Genomic DNA, 19,178 nt, shown 5'->3' with positions numbered 1-19,178 from the left:
TTCTTATAACCAGCCTCCCAACAAAGCTTAATCCCAATCATAAGGGCATGAATTTCTGCATGCAAAATATTGGACAACCCCACACTACCATAGAAGGCAAATTGCATTTTTCCCTCAAAATTCCTAACCAATCCACCAAATCCTGCTGTACCTGGGTTAGTTAAAGCGCTACCATCTACATTAAGAACCATTGTATCATTATCACCATGCTGCCAGCATACTTCATGAGTGGAGCTAACTAGTGTGGTTGAACTAGTATTGTCGAATGCCCGTTGTGAAACTTGCAATTGCGCATAAACATTTGAAACCGTAGTTGAGACTATTGGTTGGATACCATCAAACACCAAATTGTTGCGAGTGCACCATAGGTTCCACATTATAATAGGGGCGACACTCCCTATCTTAATAACATTTGTATGATATCACTCATATTATTCGAGAGATTACTAGTGCACAACGACGAAATGTCAGGAAATCCACATCCAGACCACACTGCAATAGCTCGTGGACAAAGGATGAGGCAATGAAGTATAGATTCATCCTCCCCGTTACAACATGGACATGTAGCAGAAACATTCACCCCTCGATGGTGAAGGACATACTTAGTTGGAATAGAGTTATGACAAACCTGCCAGATAAAAAATTGTACACTAGCTGAAAGTGGTAACTTCCAAATCCAATTCCATTTCTCAGGTGAAACAATATCATCCCTTCGAGATAAGAGCCAGTGATACACACTTTTTGCTGTGTATTCGCCATTTAAATTATCTTTCCAAACCCAAGTGTCAGCAAATGAGGTAATTATGGTTGGTTTCAGTTCATGTACTGAGGCAACAATTTCAGGAGATAAGGGAAGATTTAGCTCATCAATGATGCTTTCCCCGTTATCCCATAGATCCTTAATTTTGAGGCATAAATGATCTGGAGAGATATTTTGTACCACATTAATAAGAGGATGTCAGAGTATTCTAATTAAACTCTTTTGTTTAATATTTTGATGGTCTTGGATTTGTCTCTTAAGCTTGTTTTTTTTACCACAAATTAATCTGCTGCAAATTAATTCAACCAAGTAAGAAGATAAAGAAGCATTTTAACCTTAGACTCATTTACAATACAGAATTTGTTGCAACAACAAACGTTAAACATGATTTTTCACTTCAATGTTATAACCATCAATTACAAACCACAAACTCAAACAAGTTTACAACAATCATTAAAAGAGCAATTAACTTTCTATCAACCATCATCCTTCAATTTCACTTTTTAAGTCCTTTTGAGAGCTACAGAAGACACCACAACCAAACAAGATAGGAAAACCGACGCGACGAAAGAAACAACCACAGCCAAACTTGAACCTTGGCAAAAATCAGTGAACTGCTGACAAATAGCATTCCAGTTTGCATCTTGACTCCCATTGTGTGCTAAGTACACAACAGCTGCAGCAGATGAAGCAGCTGCAACCACTAAGGCCATTAATACCTGCAATTAGGTAGCGAACATTTTTTTTTTTTCTAGTTAAGTTTTGAATGATTATTTGAAATAAGATATAATGATGATTATTGATTAGTGCATTATCATTACTCATATTGCATTTTTGCTTACTAAATCAACGATGACAAGTAGAATCCGTGGACCAGCTGCAAGGGGTCTAACAATGCAGACAATTGAGAATGGTAAGGAGAGGATGAGAAATCCAGCTGCTGCTCCATTTGCCACCACAAAGAACCTGCATGTTTAGATCCATAAAAAGGATGATATTTAAATCTATAGCAAGTAAAGATGGCGAAATTGCAAGGATATGAAGGGAGGAAAAAAAAAACAATTATATGCACATTTAATTTCTCTATTTTTATCTTAAACAATGTTTTGATGACGTGGATTACATTTGACGATATGAGTGTTTATTTGGAGAGAAACCTCTAAGAACATTTTTTTTTCTTCCGAATTCATTTATCGGATGTAAACCTATTCTTGAAATTTATTGTTTCTAATTCAAATCGAGTCATCAAATATAATTTCACGTCATTAATAAATATGTCACGTCATAAAATAGGAGACCTCAAATTAAGTTGTGAGAAAAAAGTTTTGAAACAAGGGGACTAAAATTCTGAATTTAGAAATGAGAGTCTAAAATTGTGTTTCAGTTAAAATAGGAGGACCAAAAATACAATTAATTGTAAAATTGTACACCAAGTCATTCTTAAAAAGTGTTATTATAAAAATAAAACTGAAAATGTATAATAGTATTGTAAAGATCAAATGGGACATCACCGTTATGTAACATGAACTTACTTAAACATTGGAAAATCATCCCATTGAGCATGAAACTGAAGGAACTGAGTAAAGAAAGGAAGTATTTGTTCATTAGTCCCCATAATGACAGAAGCACCAAGAGTAGCACCAATGGCACCAAGCCTTAAAATGAAGTCTAAGATTGCAATTCCCTTTTTCATTCCACCTTTTTGGATTGGAGTAGATTTTGTTGTAACAACAGTTGCAGCATGTGGAGGAGAATGATCTCCATCAATGGATTTCCCTTTTCCATTGCTTCTTGTTCTCTTGGATTCTAGGATGGGAGCTGTTGATGATTCCTCAACTTCTCTTCTTGAGTCCATTTGAACAATCAGATTGTGTAAATGCTCTCTTGAAGATTATATGCTGATATTGAGAAAACTTTTCTGTTGTATGTGATATTGAAACTGTTTCTGACGTATATATATAAGGTCTTTGAAATTATGTGTACATTTTAATTATGATAAGGTTTATGATCAAGGAGTTGTTAAGAACTCACTTGCTCCACCTAGTACCAAAAACATTCTTCTGTGATTCTGTTAGGTTCCTACTACCACCAAAATGACAAAAAACAACTAACTAAACCAATGAATGATTGTAAGAACAAATATTAAATAAATATTGTTATGGATGATATGTATATCTTTAGATTAGATATCCCAATTTTAAGTAAGGATTTCATAAGTTGTCTCAGGCAGAAATCTAATATCAGAAAATCAAGTATTGTATGAAGGGGTTGCCTAGATGTAAATTGAATCATATTTTTCCTGGTCAAACCTTATTAGTTTAATATAATATTATTTTGTCTCCGTGAGTTTAACTCGGTAAAGACAATGCATAATATATGCAATGTCCAGGGTTCGAACCTCAAACTCTAAAAATAAAATAAAATATATAATATGATTTTTTTGGGTACGTTTAAAATGTTGTTTTTTTGGTAGAATATGTTTTAAATATATTTGATATACTTCCTCGCATATAAACAAATATCATAATATGATTTTTTTGGGTACGTTTAAAATGTTGTTTTTTTGGTAGAATATGTTTTAAATATATTTGATATACTTCCTCGCATATAAACAAATATCATCGATACTGTTACTTTGTAATGTTAACTTTTTTGTCAACTAGTCTCTATAGGTTAAACTCACACTATAAAGGTAAATAAGTGAAAAATTTGAAGTTCGAACCCTAACCGTTGTATGCTAATATCCATGAAGTTACCAACCAAACTGTAAGTAATATTAATTTTTAGTATATTATATGTAGACTTTTTTTTATTACCAATATTATATGTTGACCTTAGTTAGTTAGCCTGTAATATATAATTTGACATAATTTATTTTAAATCTATATTGTGTGTGAGACACATGAACAATGATACTGATATGCATTAGACGTTTATTGTGCGGATTATTGGCCTCATGTGCAAGAAGTATGTTGTTGTGTGTGAGACTGTATCGTTGAATTTGACTAACATGTTAATTTATAGACTATTGCTATGTATCACGATTGTTATTGTCCCGATAATTTCACCTAATAACATGTATTCCGTATTTTTTTCTAAATTATGCTCCACCACCTCTTTTGATTTATGACTAGGAAGAAATTTGATTGGACAGTTGATTATCGCTAACTATTTGGGACAATATCTATCGAGAGAAATATGATTGCTCTAATTTATAGTGGCTCATGAGGCAATTAATCCACACAATAACACTATCGTTGATTGTGACTAACATGCTAAAATTAACCGATCCAATCCTAACTGTTTTTTATCGGATCAGACCTGAGCAAAATTTTTTGAGCAATTAATCCACACTGGACCAAACCACATACTATTTAAATATTTACATCTATAACCTTTTACCTCCAATGCCGAAATCGCAAGACCGGACGTCATGATCCGAGTTCGAACCCGGGACCTCACAGTTGTGTGTGAGTTTAATTTCAGTGGTTTCATCTGAGACAAAAAAAACGATCAAGAACCACCAAACATGGCAAATCAAAAGGCATCAATGAGCCGTGTCAAAAACTAATTTATCAGCCAAATATTTTATGGAACAGGGAATATATCTCTAATCACAGAAATTTTTGACCCCAGGTAGTGCATGCAAGCTTCACTTATCATGCTAAATGTTTGAAAGTGACTAACAATCTCATCATGTGTGACATGATTTTTTTTTTGTTTTGAAAAAGTTACTTTTTTTTGACAAAAACAAAACGATATTCATTCATTCATTCATTCAAATTGATAGAGTACATCAAATACAAACATCGCTAAAAACGTAAAGGGCGAATCTGCGAACAAACTCACATCACCCAAGTTAATAGTATACAACGACAAAATGCCTACAAATAATATGATAAAATCTAAGTTACTGAAATACTCATGCTTCCGGATCTGCAACGTTGACGCCCAAATCATTGATTGAATTTGTAATTGACAGATGTAGATCTTTCAATAGGAACTAAACGAACACCGCGACAAGACGCAAATCAAACGCCGCACAAGACGACGAACAACATAACGCCGAACTTAGACGACGAAATCACAAAAAACACAAGGAAAAACTTGATATATGTGAAAATCACTTATTTAGATTGAAAGAAAAGAAGAAAAAAGACGTAGAAGGGTGATTTTAGGTCAAATAATGACTTAAAACCACCCCTCTGCGATGAACGAAGGAGAAAGAAAGTTTAGAGAGAAATTAGAGTTTCGCTCGCTAGAAAGCTAGGGCCGACTCGTTGAAAAAGTTATTGTTGGTTGGATTTTGAACTTCTGCCCCACACGCGAGGCGCTATGATTGTGCACTTTCTGGAATTTTAGATTTTGCCTCATGTACAAGAAGCATGGTGTTGTGTGCAAGACACGTCAACACTTCATAAACATCTTGAGCGGTGAGATCTCATTAAAGAAATGATAAAAAAAATTTCTCTTGATTTCTTTTAGGATCTATTGTGGGTTTTAGTGATTTGGAAGATGGTTAGAATTTAAGGATTGTTTTTAAAAGCTTATAAAACTAAGGTAATGTTAACCGGCCCCGGGGCACTAGTTAAGAAGCAAATATAATATGTATTGCATTGAAAATTGTGTTGTCAATACCATAAAAGTCAATAAAGTGTCTGTTTAAATTTAAAACTTTTTCTTTATGGTTTTCTTAACTAGTGTCTCGGAGGCACTGGTTAACATAACCCTAAAATTAATTTCTTATAACTTTTTATATCACTCATTTGATAGTGGATTAAAGGACTCCTTCACTCTCTTAACTTTTTCTCTTCATTTCATGACGTCTCCAGGCCCCCTTTACCTTGTGAAGTATGCTGTTAGTCCTTTTCCACAAACTACAATTTTAATGCATCCAGCATTTCACTTACAGTGGCATAAAAGTTTACCTAAATATGTATATATATAATAGCACAACTTAAATTGAATTGAATCACATTAAAAAGCAAAATTATTTAGATCGCCATAAAACAACAAAAACTGGTATTCCAGCTAATTGTAGCAGCAACGTTTGTCAACGCAACATCCTCTTGTTGTGATTCCGTGCTTCCTAGAGTTTTGATAAAAAAATTCAGCAGATACATTTTTTAGATTTGCACCAAAACATCCATTAGTATTTTCAAATTGGCACCAAGTTTTTGTTTTGTAATGAATCTAAGATCATCCACAATGCAACCCAACCCACCTCAATAACATATCATACTAACTAATGTCCCTAGAATATTCGTTAAAGAAACAAAAAAGTAAATTTTGTCTTGAAAATATCATTTTTATTACACTTTTAAAAGTTTAAGTACACATATTTCAATATAATTTTACTATATTTGATTCTTTAACAAATTCTCGAGCGACACTTATTAACATTTTCTTTTATTAATTAATAAGTAAACATCTAATTTGTCAAAAAAAAGTAAACATCTAATTATTCATCTTCACCGTGGATCTCAAGAAAACAAGAAAAGCTGGCAATCCTTCCCAGCTAGCATTGTAGCAACAACGTTTCTCAACGCATCCTCTTGTTGCGGTATCGTGCTTTGTAGATTTTTGCTAAATAAATCAGCAGATGCATTTTTGGAACGTGCACCTAAGCAAGTGGCTAATCATTATTACTATTTTTAGAAGAGTAACTTACTTAATAAATTGAACTATATACATTTTTTAGTTTTTTTTAATAATCAAGATTTCAACAAATAATACACTAGTGTCCTTATAGTATTCAAAACGAGTTTAATCAAGTGATTGTATTCAAGTTTATTAGATATAAAATTAGTTATATACTAATTGATCATTTAGATTAATTAGTTGTTCTGAATTTAGGCCTTATCTTATCTCTTTCTTATGTGGAATTTAGATTTTTTTTCAATACATTCATCACAACCAACATAATTGGACTTGACACATGAATATAAACGGTGGGTGGTCGAATTGATAGACTCTGATATGAATATATTTATATGAGTTAATTATATCATTTAGTTATACTAATCTAACTAACTAATTAGTGTAACTAATTGATAAAATATAACTAACTTTATATTTATTAAAGTAATTAATGAACTTTAATTAAAAATGAACCATTCGATAGAACTTGGGTTCAAATTCTAGCTGAAATAAGTAGGAACCGGAGGGCGTGTTCAATTTTTTTTATTTTTTTTATATATATGTGCAAGTTACTAACACATTATACATCCTATTGTCGAGGTCAACGAACCTGCATATGTACAATACAAAACATGAACAATTCAGTTATGTTATTTTCTCCACCAATCACAACACCTTCAATATTCCCTCTCCCCAAAACCCATCACAACAGAACATCACTTCCATCTTCAAGAAAACAACATCAAGGAAGGATCCACAACACTAGAAAGTTTGGAAATTTTCTTGACTTAAAATCCGAGTATCAACCCGAAGCCTTGGATTTCAACCTTCCATGGTTTCACCCTTCTGATCACACTTGTTTCGATGCGATCATAATCGGTGCTGGCCCCGCAGGAATTCGCCTTGTAGAACAAGTTTCCCTTTATGGAATGAAGGTTTGTTGTGTTGATCCTAACCCTTTATCTATCTGGCCTAATAACTATGGTGTGTGGTTTGATGAGTTTGAAGGTCTTGGGCTCGAAGATTGTTTAGATAGAACATGGCCTATGGCTTCTATTTATATTGATGATCGAAACACCAAGTATTTGGACCGTTGTTACGGAAGGGTTAATAAGAGGAAACTTAAGGAGAAATTGGTTAAAGGTTGTGTTTTTAACGGTGTTAGATTTTATAAAGCAAAGGCAATGCAAATTGAGCACCGTGAGTTTGAGTCTATTGTTATTTGTGATGATGGAGTAGAGTTGAAAGGGAGTTTAGTTGTTGATGCTAGTGGTTTTGGAAGTAAATTTATTGAGTATGATGATCATAAGGTGAAAAACTATGGTTTTCAAATTGCTTATGGAGTTTTGGCTGAAGTTGATGCTCACCCTTTTGATTTGGATAAAGTAGTTTTGATGGATTGGAGAGATTCCCATTTGAGAGATGGTAATTCCAAGTCTTCTACTTTTATGTATGCTATGCCATTTAGTTCAAATTTGATTTTTCTTGAAGAAACTTCACTTGTTAGCCGTCCGGCCTTGTCTCACATGGAGGTGAAAAGGAGAATGGTTGCAAGGTTAATGCATTTGGGAATTAATGTGAAAAGGGTATTGGAAGATGAGAAGGGCTTGATTCCATTGGGAGGACCTTTACCAAGAATACCTCAAAATGTGATTGCATTTGGTGCAAATTCTGGTGTAGTTCATCCTTCTACTGGATACATGATGGCTAGAACTATGACTCTAGTACCTATTGTAGCTGCTTCTATTAATGAGTGTCTTGGTTCCACTAGAATGATAAGAGGGAAACAACTTTATGCTAAAGTTTGGAATAGTATGTGGCCTATTGAGAGCAGAATCTCCAGAGAATTTTATACTTTTGGAATGGAAACTCTATTGAAGCTTGATTTGAATGAAACTAGGCAATTTTTTGATGCATTCTTTGAGTTGGAACCTTATTACATGCAAGGGTTCCTCTCTTCAAGTTTGACTTTAAATGATATTGTTTGGTTGAGTATGTCACTTTTTGCACATGCCTCAAATTCATCTAGGTTTGCTATTGCCAGAAAGTGTCCTGAGCTATTGGCTAAAATGATGGGTAATATTTGTTTAGAATTTATCAAATGATTGAATGTGTTGAAATATAATCTGAATTTTTTTTTCCTCATAAACTTGCTCAATATTGATCTGCTGAATTATTATTAAGTTCATAGTTTAGGAGCTGGAATTTGACATAGTTCAATTGAATTTGAAATCTACTGTTTTGGTAAACTGGGGACATTGCATGTTTAGGACATAGTAGAGTAACAACATCAATTGTACCAAAAAAAAAAAAAAAAGAGTAACAACATCAAAACATATCCAAATAGCTAGTAAGTGCTCATTTATGTTTGAATTCATTCAGCTGGTATGGTATACTGTGAATTGATCTAAAGCTTCTTAGAGGATTTTTCTGCTGTTTGGACTGTATCTATAGACCTCTTTTTCTGCGTTTGTCCAATACACTTAATTTATTTCATACATTCCAAGTCAACAACATAATCATTAATGAATCACACCTAACACACTTCTTTATAAGTAAATAATAAAATTGAAAAACATTTGTAGACTTAAACTCACATCCGACAATTATGCTAACATCCTGATCAAGTTATGCATTCATCTAAACATATCAGTTTGAAAACATTAAACTATACATCACTAAGTTCTTTTGAGGGTTGTAATGGGGTGTGGTTACAAAGAAGTGTCATTGGTATGGGCATTTGAATCAAAGTGGCCTTGGTTATAGGGGCATTTGAATCAAAGTTGCCTTGGTATAGAGGGGCATTCACACATTTGATATTTTAAAAGAAACGAAACTATTTACAATCACAAATCTCCTCTTTTACAATCCTCTGGTGATATAAGCATTTGTAATAAACAACCCTTGACAACTTATTTAATTTTTTTCTTTTTCTTTTCTTTTTTAGTATTTTCTTTTCTTTTTCTTTTCATTATTCTAATTGTTGTCAAGATAGTATTTTGAAAATTCACTCACCATATTACTTGTCCTGTGATGAAGTAGTTTTGCATCAAAAACAAGATAAGTATTTGTATCGTCTCCACAGGGATTAGTGCGACATCACGAATATTTCAACATCAAATATCATTCTAAGTAAAAAGGGGGTGATTGTTTGTTTGAATTTACAACTATGTTAACTAAATGCAAAAAGTAAAAGATGAGATTAATAAGGATTGAAACTTGTTAGGAGTAGCGTTCCTTAACCAAGCGTCACACGTAAACTAATGATCCATACGAATTCTAGCTTTATAAACAACATTATCACAATCAATTCTAAACTATCCTTCGTGTCCAAAGCGATATAAATAACTCTAAGGTATCGTTTAAACATTCGTGTCCAAATCCCTTAAACGATAACAAAGTCGATCGAATAACCTAATCGACCGTGTCCAGCCTGATTAAATATCCGAAAGCATTTAACTCTTGATTATGGTGATTATCACAAGATTAACAAAGATGTCAAGTAAGTTAACCTAAGATATATTGCTACTCTAGCTCTAGATTCAAGAGTTTGTGTCCAAATCACCTTGAATCTCATTGAAAGCATTAACACAAGAATAACAACAATATTGAATATAAATTGCTAGAACCATATTTTGCAAGATCAAAAGGATTACATGTTTAGCAAGATCAAGTACCTCTCATCCCAACAAAGAGTGTTTAGCTACACATCATCATGGAAGCCTTGCAAGGATGGATTGAAAAGGAAGGAACCATTACACTTGTGATGTCTCAACAAAGGAATAAGGATCCAACTTCCAAAATCACTCTCACTCTATATGATCTACCCTATTTTCTCTCTAAGATATTACAATGAAAACTAAGAGAAAAGCTATGAAAAACTAACTAAGTTACTAAGACTAATATGAACTATATATCTCTCTAATGAAATTCTAATAATATATAATATATCAAGCCCAAAATATCTAAAATAATATCTAACATAATATCTAAATAATATCTAACATAATATCTAAATAATATCTAACAAGAATAGCAAGTGGGCCACTTGAATTGAGCAAACCGCCTAACTCACGCTAATAGCGCCAAAATCGCTAATAGCGAAATTTCTTTAAGCTCCAGATACGCCAATAGCGTATCTCTCTGGACTTTGACACTTCTTTGAACACGCTAATAGCGTAGAACACGCTATTAGCGCCATTTCTTCAAGCTTGCTGGACAACTTTTACCATTTCGCACTTTTTCATGATAAATTGGTCTTTGATCAGTGTCTTGAGGCTAATTCCTGCACAAAAGGATAGAGTAATGATAAGTAAAGCGTAATAAGGCATTTAACGCTTATTTCTCGGCTTTTCCTTCAATAACTTGCAGAACAAGTAACAAAAAGTGCTTAAAATATAACATGAATTTAACACTTTTATGACACTCATCACTCTCCCCAACTTAACTCTTTGTTTGTCCTCAAACAAAGGATTGAAAATCAAACAAGTTAATGACAAGACACAAGTACAAAAGGCTTTGAAAATTCTTTCAGATGAATGATTTAAAAGTGAATGTGCGGGCAAGCTTAAGTTTCCAACTAATTTAGAATTCTACTACTAATATGAGATGAATCCTAAGTACAAAGTTCATGTCAAATATTTCAAGACAATGATATATTTACTTACGAACCACACCTAACACACTTCTATGAAAGTAGATAAACAATTGAAATCAAATGAATGAGGATTATGAACACACATCCGACAATCAAGTTAGCATTCCAATCAAGTTATGTGTCCATCCAAATATCGTTTCAAAAGGCATAAAAACATGGATCAAAAGGTCTTTGAGGGTTATAATTTGGCTTGGCTACAAAAGAAATGTCATATGTGGGGCAATTGAAATCAAAAAGCCTATCAAAGAGGAATATTCCTTGTATCAACCATTAAAATTCACAACCTTCCCTACCAATTATTACAAACCCTTGGTGTTTAAATGAGATACACTTTGATCTTGACAACTTATTCTATTTTTGGATTTTTCTTTCTTTTTCTCTTTTTCTATTTTTCTTTTCATGTACACATTGTTTTCTTTTCTTTTTGTATTTACAACAACACGTTGTCTTGATCAAAGATAAAATTACACCATTATACTTGACAAAAGATTTACATCTACCTTCTCTCCCCAACTTGAATCAAAATACACCCTATTTGAATGTTCCCTTACTCTAAGGAAAAAGGGACAAATAAACATTGAAGGTTTAGGGTTCACCAATTAAAAACATATCAGAGTCTTAAAGTGCGTCAAAAATGAACTGGATATTGAAAAGTTTTTAAAGGCAAATTCATCAAGCATTGTGCTTATGAATTGACAGTTCATAATTGAGGACTCCGATTCATTTGGCTCAAGTGGGTTAGCAAATACTCGCTCTTCTCATAAGGTAGGCTATTTGTGGTCAAGTATGTTTCACTCAATAACAAAAATGTGCCTTGATCACTTGCATGCCTTCACACAATTTAAAACAATTATTGGATTTAACATAACACAACCGAGTTAAACAATGAAAGCCGGTCTCCTTGCATATGTACAAACATTTGAGGTTTCCTCACTTTTAGCAAGTACTAAGTGGTTCACAACAAACACATTATTGCGAAGAACTAAATGAAATGAAATTTACACAAAGTACTCGTTCCATATTCGAGTAAAAACCTAGAAAAACTGGAAACTTGTACCTTGGCTTTGCTCTTTAATCACAACTATGAATCATTATCAATCATCTGAGATTTGAGATTTAAGCAAGAGCGATATAGAGGAAACTTCCACAATGTTCAAATTAAAACAAAATGAAGTACTTAAAAATTGCTAACACATTATTTTAACAGTAAAAGAACTTACCAAGTTGGGTTGCCTCCCAACAAGCGCTTGTTTAACGTCGTTAGCTCGACGCCTTTTTCGTTAGGGTGGCCAAAATGAGACGGACAATACATCATCCTTTGTATTCCTTCTTTTCGGGAGGAATTCCATGAACTTTAGATACAGATGATGTGGAGTCCATGTCCTCCTTAACTTTGATTTGAACAAGGCGCAAATTTCATCAATGACCCTATCGATTTCTACCTTGTTCACTTTCTTCCCCTTTGCTTCCATTAAGTCTTCCTTGCATAGTAACCGTTCCTTTTTCTCTACCACCTCTATCACTTCTCCATCATCAACAATTTTGGCCTCCTCAGAATCTGACCGTTCTTGAGGAAGTTCTATTTCAAGTGGTGCACCACATTCTAATGTTGTAACTTCCTCATTTTGAACCACAACTTCTTCAACAATCTCTCCGACTCTCTCAAACATATTTGGATTATTTTCTTGTTCTCCAAGAGTGGATTGATTGTTGGCTTGGTTATTCATGATTTGTGCTTGAATCAACCCAATTTGAAGTGATAAAGTCTTCAATCTTTGGTTGGTATCTTGCATGTTTATCATGGATTGTTGCATGAAGACATTCAAAGTATTTTCTATAACCGAATATCTTTTATCTTCATAAGAATGATACTGTTGATAGGATTCATACTCGGGTGGAGTATAGAAGTTGCTATAACCATGATCAGCCATGATTTTTTCTAGGTGATGATCCTGAAACGGAAATAACTAACAAGAAACTTTTCTTTGTTTATCAAAGAGGGGTTAGTACAAACAACTATCAAGTAAAGAAAATATTTACGGAATATGTACGAATACTTAAAATGATAAATCAATCGTTCTATCTATGATATCTAAGCACCAATCCCCGGCAACGGCGCCATTTTGATGAAGTAGTTTTGCATCAAAAACAAGATAAGTATTTGTATCGTCTCCACAGGGATTAGTGCGACATCACGGATATTTCAACATCAAATATCATTCTAAGTAAAAAGGGGGTGATTGTTTGTTTGAATTTACAACTATGTTAACTAAATGCAAAAAGTAAAAGATGAGATTAATAAGGATTGAAACTTGTTAGGAGTAGCGTTCCTTAACCAAGCGTCACACGTAAACTAATGATCCATACGAATTCTAGCTTTATAAACAACATTATCACAATCAATTCTAAACTATCCTTCGTGTCCAAAGCGATATAAATAACTCTAAGGTATCGTTTAAACATTCGTGTCCAAATCCCTTAAACGATAACAAAGTCGATCGAATAACCTAATCGACCGTGTCCAGCCTGATTAAATATCCGAAAGCATTTAACTCTTGATTATGGTGATTATCACAAGATTAACAAAGATGTCAAGTAAGTTAACCTAAGATATATTGCTACTCTAGCTCTAGATTCAAGAGTTTGTGTCCAAATCATCTTGAATCTCATTGAAAGCATTAACACAAGAATAACACAATATTGAATATAAATTGCTAGAACCATATTTTGCAAGATCAAAAGGATTACATGTTTAGCAAGATCAAGTACCTCTCATCCCAACAAAGAGTGTTTAGCTACACATCATCATGGAAGCCTTGCAAGGATGGATTGAAAAGGAAGGAACCATTACACTTGTGATGTCTCAACAAAGGAATAAGGATCCAACTTCCAAAATCACTCTCACTCTATATGATCTACCCTATTTTCTCTCTAAGATATTACAATGAAAACTAAGAGAAAAGCTATGAAAAACTAACTAAGTTACTAAGACTAATATGAACTATATATCTCTCTAATGAAATTCTAATAATATATAATATATCAAGCCCAAAATATCTAAAATAATATCTAACATAATATCTAAATAATATCTAACATAATATCTAAATAATATCTAACAAGAATAGCAAGTGGGCCACTTGAATTGAGCAAACCGCCTAACTCACGCTAATAGCGCCAAAATCGCTAATAGCGAAATTTCTTTAAGCTCCAGATACGCCAATAGCGTATCTCTCTGGACTTTGACACTTCTTTGAACACGCTAATAGCGTAGAACACGCTATTAGCGCCATTTCTTCAAGCTTGCTGGACAACTTTTACCATTTCACACTTTTTCATGATAAATTGGTCTTTGATCAGTGTCTTGAGGCTAATTCCTGCACAAAAGGATAGAGTAATGATAAGTAAAGCGTAATAAGGCATTTAACGCTTATTTCTCAAAGTAATTATCAAAGGTTTACAAACTTGTCAAGAGTGATATAACATAAGATAGATTGTTATTCTAGTTCTAGATTCAAGAGTTTGTGTCCAAATCATCTTGAATCTCTTTGAAAGCATTAAAAGCAAGAATAACAACAATATTGAATCATTAAGCTAGAACCTTATATATTAAAAGATCAAAAGATTACATAATAGCTTGATAGTTACCTCAATACTACAAAGAAGGTGATAGTTACACATAGACATGTAAACTAATGCAAGGAATGAAGGAAAGATGAAGATTCCATGCCAAGATCCTTGATGTCTCAATGAATCTAGGATTCCTTGCATTAGTTTACATGTCTATGTGTAACTATCACCTTCTTTGTAGTATTGAGGTAACTATCAAGCTATTATGTAATCTTTTGATCTTTTAATATATAAGGTTCTAGCTTAATGATTCAATATTGTTGTTATTCTTGCTTTTAATGCTTTCAAAGAGATTCAAGATGATTTGGACACAAACTCTTGAATCTAGAACTAGAATAACAATCTATCTTATGTTATATCACTCTTGACAAGTTTGTAAACCTTTGATAATTACTTTGAGAAATAAGCGTTAAATGCCTTATTACGCTTTACTTATCATTACTCTATCCTTTTGTGCAGGAATTAGCCTCAAGACACTGATCAAAGACCAATTTATCATGAAAAAGTGCGAAATGGTAAAAGTTGTCCAGCAAGCTTGAAGAAATGGCGCTAATAGCGTGTTCTACGCTATTAGCGTGTTCAAAGAAGTGTCAAAGTCCAGAGAGATACGCTATTGGCGTATCTGGAGCTTAAAGAAATTTCGCTATTAGCGATTTTGGCGCTATTAGCGTGAGTTAGGCGGTTTGCTCAATTCAAGTGGCCCACTTGCTATTCTTGTTAGATATTATTTAGATATTATGTTAGATATTATTTAGATATTATGTTAGATATTATTTTAGATATTTTGGGCTTGATATATTATATATTATTAGAATTTCATTAGAGAGATATATAGTTCATATTAGTCTTAGTAACTTAGTTAGTTTTTCATAGCTTTTCTCTTAGTTTTCATTGTAATATCTTAGAGAGAAAATAGGGTAGATCATATAGAGTGAGAGTGATTTTGTTGAGACATCACAAGTGTAATGGTTCCTTCCTTTTCAATCCATCCTTGCAAGGCTTCCATGATGATGTGTAGCTAAACACTCTTTGTTGGGATGAGAGGTACTTGATCTTGCTAAACATGTAATCCTTTTGATCTTGCAAAATATGGTTCTAGCAATTTATATTCAATATTGTTGTTATTCTTGTGTTAATGCTTTCAATGAGATTCAAGATGATTTGGACACAAACTCTTGAATCTAGAGCTAGAGTAGCAATATATCTTAGGTTAACTTACTTGACATCTTTGTTAATCTTGTGATAATCACCATAATCAAGAGTTAAATGCTTTCGGATATTTAATCAGGCTGGACACGGTCGATTAGGTTATTCGATCGACTTTGTTATCGTTTAAGGGATTTGGACACGAATGTTTAAACGATACCTTAGAGTTATTTATATCGCTTTGGACACGAAGGATAGTTTAGAATTGATTGTGATAATGTTGTTTATAAAGCTAGAATTCGTATGGATCATTAGTTTACGTGTGACGCTTGGTTAAGGAACGCTACTCCTAACAAGTTTCAATCCTTATTAATCTCATCTTTTACTTTTTGCATTTAGTTAACATAGTTGTAAATTCAAACAAACAATCACCCCCTTTTTACTTAGAATGATATTTGATGTTGAAATATCCGTGATGTCGCACTAATCCCTGTGGAGACGATACAAATACTTATCTTGTTTTTGATGCAAAACTACTTCATCATCCTGCAAGCAAGCCTCATTTCTCTCTCCAACTTGAACAAAGTCATATAATTTAAATGACTGCTTCTCTGTCCTAAGGCAAGAGACATAATTTAGATTCAATGATGAAGGTTTAGGGTTCTATGTTCAAGAAAGAATCAAAATTTTGATGGAGATGTCTTTGTGATGCTCTGACTTAGCTCTTGGCACGTGTGCTTGCCTTACTTTGCTACGTATTTGTGTAGTCATGTCCAAAACCTATAAAATGGTATGTGAAATAGACATAATAGCTTTCTGACATAGTTTACAAATATAAATTATATTTATACAAAATTGGGCGTTTTTTTTTTATTGAGTTACTTGCAAAACAAGTGGATAAGTGCTATGAAAAATAATCGTAATTTGACACTTATCAATATACAACATCAAAAGAATGATTCCATACTTGAGTATATTGGAGGCAGCGAGCGTGAAGAGGAATACCAAGAATAGTTATGCATCTGTTATAGGAAAATTACCATCGATGATGTTTGGATTCCATGTGTTTAAGCCTCAAAAAATAACTGTAATTTTACCTTATTGATATTTTTTATTATTTAATCTAAGAATTTAAAATTCTATTACTATTCTATATAATTATTGAAACTTTTCGTTGGGCATTTAAGTATAATTTATATTGTATGATTGTAACTATCAAACACGTGATATGATGAACTTTATCATGATCATATGTCCTTATCATATTTCAATATATATATATATATATATATATATATATTCAAAGAATATTTCACTATATATTTTAGAAAATCTAACTCTATTTTTTAAGAAATTTTTTTTTGAAGGAATTTTTTAAGAAAATTAAATGTTCAAATTTATTTAATCTTCTATCTTATTATTAGTTGAATGGGGGTCATTATCTATATCCCCCACTTACACTGAACTTTGGCAATTTACACGCACATTCGTTACTCAAAATCACTAATAACTCAACACAATCTTCCAAAATTTAAAAACTGATCCCCACTTTCCAAGTAATAACCGACATTCCTCTCTATACAAATAAAATCACCAACCCTCATAACCTAAAATCAAATCGCATAAGAAAAATAAGTCTCAGTCTACTCTTGAGAAGCGACTCGGAGAGTTCAAGTTCAAATCGAGAGTTCAAGAAATTCAATCATGAGCAGCAAGCCAAATCAGCCGTCTTCAACTAAACCTATTGTGATCCGTCAAGTTTGGTCTGACAATTTAGATTTAGAATTTGCTTATATCCGTAGCATCTTTCGCAAGTTTCGTTACATATCAATGTTTACAAAATTTCCTGGTGTCATCCATGCACCCAAAGTCGATGTCACTATACCTTACCACCTCCGCCACATGGATTCGTACGAGCAATACTCATATTTGAAGGCTAATGTCGATGATTTGAAACTTATCCAAGTCAGCCTTACATTAACCGACGACAAGGGCAATCTTCCCGATTTTGGAACAGAGAACTCCTACATATGGGAGTTCAATTTCAATGATTTTGATGTTGAACATGATCTTCAAAATCCAGACTCAGTTAATCTACTCTGCCATCAAGGGATCGACTTTGAACGCAATCGTTTATGTGGTGTCAGCTCTTCTCAGTTTGCTGAATTAATGTTCTCTTCCGGAATCCTTTTCAACGACCAAGTTGTTTGGGTGACTTTTCATAGCTCGTATGATTTCGGATATTTGGTGAAAGCTTTTACTGGGAGGAAGTTACCATCTGGCTTAGAGGAGTTTCTACGTCTCTTGACACAATTGTTTGGAAAAAATGTATACGACATCAAGTATATGATCAAGCATTGTAATGAGTTGTACGACAATCTGGAGCGGGTGGCTAAATCACTACAAGTGAGTCGTGCAGTCGGGAATTCTCATCAAGCCGGCTCGGATAGTTTGTTGACCTGGTTAGCTTTCGATAAGATGGTCGACACTCATTTCATCAACAACAAAATCAACATCAACAAATATGCTGGAGTGCTCTTTGGATTGGAATTAACAGCAGCTTAAAACTAGAAAATGAGAAAATGTAACAAACTATTAAATATTGACATTCGTTATTGTTGTTTATAAATATGACATTCGTTATTGTTCTATTTTGTTGAAGTCTATCTTATTACTATTAAATTCGGTATTCGTTATTGTTCTATTTTGGTGCAGTCTATCTTATTACTATTAAACTTGAACACATTAGGAATACTGTCCATAAAAATTATATTATTTCTAGCAATCTATAAAGACCAAACAACCACTCCCCACAACAACAGACCGAGCCTTTTGTTTTTCACTCCCCATAAAGACACATTATGCTGCAGCAGATGTACCACAGGATCTACATGAATTACAATTGACACTCCAATCCACTGATAAACCTTCAACCAAACCACAACACTTCATAGACAGCCGAAGAAAAGATGTTCCTCGCTCTAATTATTGTCGGAACAGAACCCAAATGATGAATTATGATCCGCAAGCATAATGTTTCTTGTGATTAAATTCAACATTGACGGAAGCCTCTTCTGCAGGAGCTTCCACACGAAAACTTGGACTTACGACACATTGCCAAATTAGGTGATATGCTGCTGTAAATTCATCGCCTGCACATAAATCTGATAGCATTCCACATCAGCTGTTGCAGCTGAATCCCTGCGTATAATCTGGTTTCCATACCCAGTATCAGGCTGGTCCTGCATTGGAGACGCTGAAAGCAGCAGCTTGTTCGAATTCTGCACCAGTTCGGCCTCCCAATCAATAGCATTACGTTTCCAAGATAGCCTCCAGGACAACCCA

General features: G+C 33.5%; 3 protein-coding genes and 1 pseudogene across 3 annotated transcripts; 2 read left to right on the top strand and 2 right to left on the bottom strand.

The window, feature by feature from the left end:
* Nucleotides 1-1,070: 1,070 nt before the first annotated feature.
* Nucleotides 1,071-2,718, bottom strand: LOC146950237 (casparian strip membrane protein 4). The gene is made up of 3 exons (XM_085746166.1): nt 2,293-2,718; nt 1,603-1,726; nt 1,071-1,479 (listed from the first exon to the last, which is right to left on the bottom strand). Exons 1-3 carry the CDS (start codon nt 2,613-2,615, stop codon nt 1,264-1,266), a joined length of 663 nt encoding a protein of 220 aa, XP_085602292.1. The 5' UTR covers nt 2,616-2,718; the 3' UTR covers nt 1,071-1,263.
* Nucleotides 2,719-6,726: 4,008 nt separating this feature from the next.
* Nucleotides 6,727-8,777, top strand: LOC146950236 (capsanthin/capsorubin synthase, chromoplastic-like). Its single transcript, XM_085741555.1, has one exon. The coding sequence runs from the start codon at nt 6,961-6,963 to the stop codon at nt 8,503-8,505; it is 1,545 nt and encodes a 514-aa protein (XP_085597681.1). The 5' UTR covers nt 6,727-6,960; the 3' UTR covers nt 8,506-8,777.
* Nucleotides 8,778-10,378: 1,601 nt separating this feature from the next.
* On the bottom strand, nt 10,379-12,859 carry LOC146950235 (uncharacterized). Its single transcript, XM_085741554.1, has 2 exons — nt 12,278-12,859; nt 10,379-10,685 (listed from the first exon to the last, which is right to left on the bottom strand). The coding sequence occupies exon 1, from the start codon at nt 12,857-12,859 to the stop codon at nt 12,338-12,340; it is 522 nt and encodes a 173-aa protein (XP_085597680.1). The 3' UTR covers nt 10,379-10,685; nt 12,278-12,337.
* Nucleotides 12,860-17,465: 4,606 nt separating this feature from the next.
* LOC146950234 (putative CCR4-associated factor 1 homolog 11 pseudogene) lies at nt 17,466-18,482 on the top strand (annotated as a pseudogene).
* The last annotated feature ends 696 nt before the right edge of the window (nt 18,483-19,178 follow it).

Source organism: Medicago sativa, chromosome 2 (genome assembly GCF_051527215.1).
Source record: "Medicago sativa cultivar Bolivia chromosome 2, Bolivia_mono, whole genome shotgun sequence".
In the NCBI taxonomy this organism is placed as follows: Eukaryota; Viridiplantae; Streptophyta; class Magnoliopsida; order Fabales; family Fabaceae; genus Medicago; species Medicago sativa.
This window is presented reverse-complemented; position numbering and strand designations above follow the sequence as displayed.

Bases quoted from the DNA above. Each gene is read 5' to 3' on its own strand.
- LOC146950237 (XM_085746166.1), bottom strand. From the start codon at position 2,615: ATGGACTCAAGAAGAGAAGTTGAGGAATCATCAACAGCTCCCATCCTA. The intron at 1,727-2,292 runs GTAAGTTCATGT...CTAAACATGCAG, and splicing joins GATGATTTTCCAATGTTTAA to GTTCTTTGTGGTGGCAAATG. The intron at 1,480-1,602 runs GTAAGCAAAAAT...ACCTAATTGCAG, and splicing joins TACTTGTCATCGTTGATTTA to GTATTAATGGCCTTAGTGGT.
- LOC146950236 (XM_085741555.1), top strand. From the start codon at position 6,961: ATGTGCAAGTTACTAACACATTATACATCCTATTGTCGAGGTCAACGA.
- LOC146950235 (XM_085741554.1), bottom strand. From the start codon at position 12,859: ATGATAAACATGCAAGATACCAACCAAAGATTGAAGACTTTATCACTT.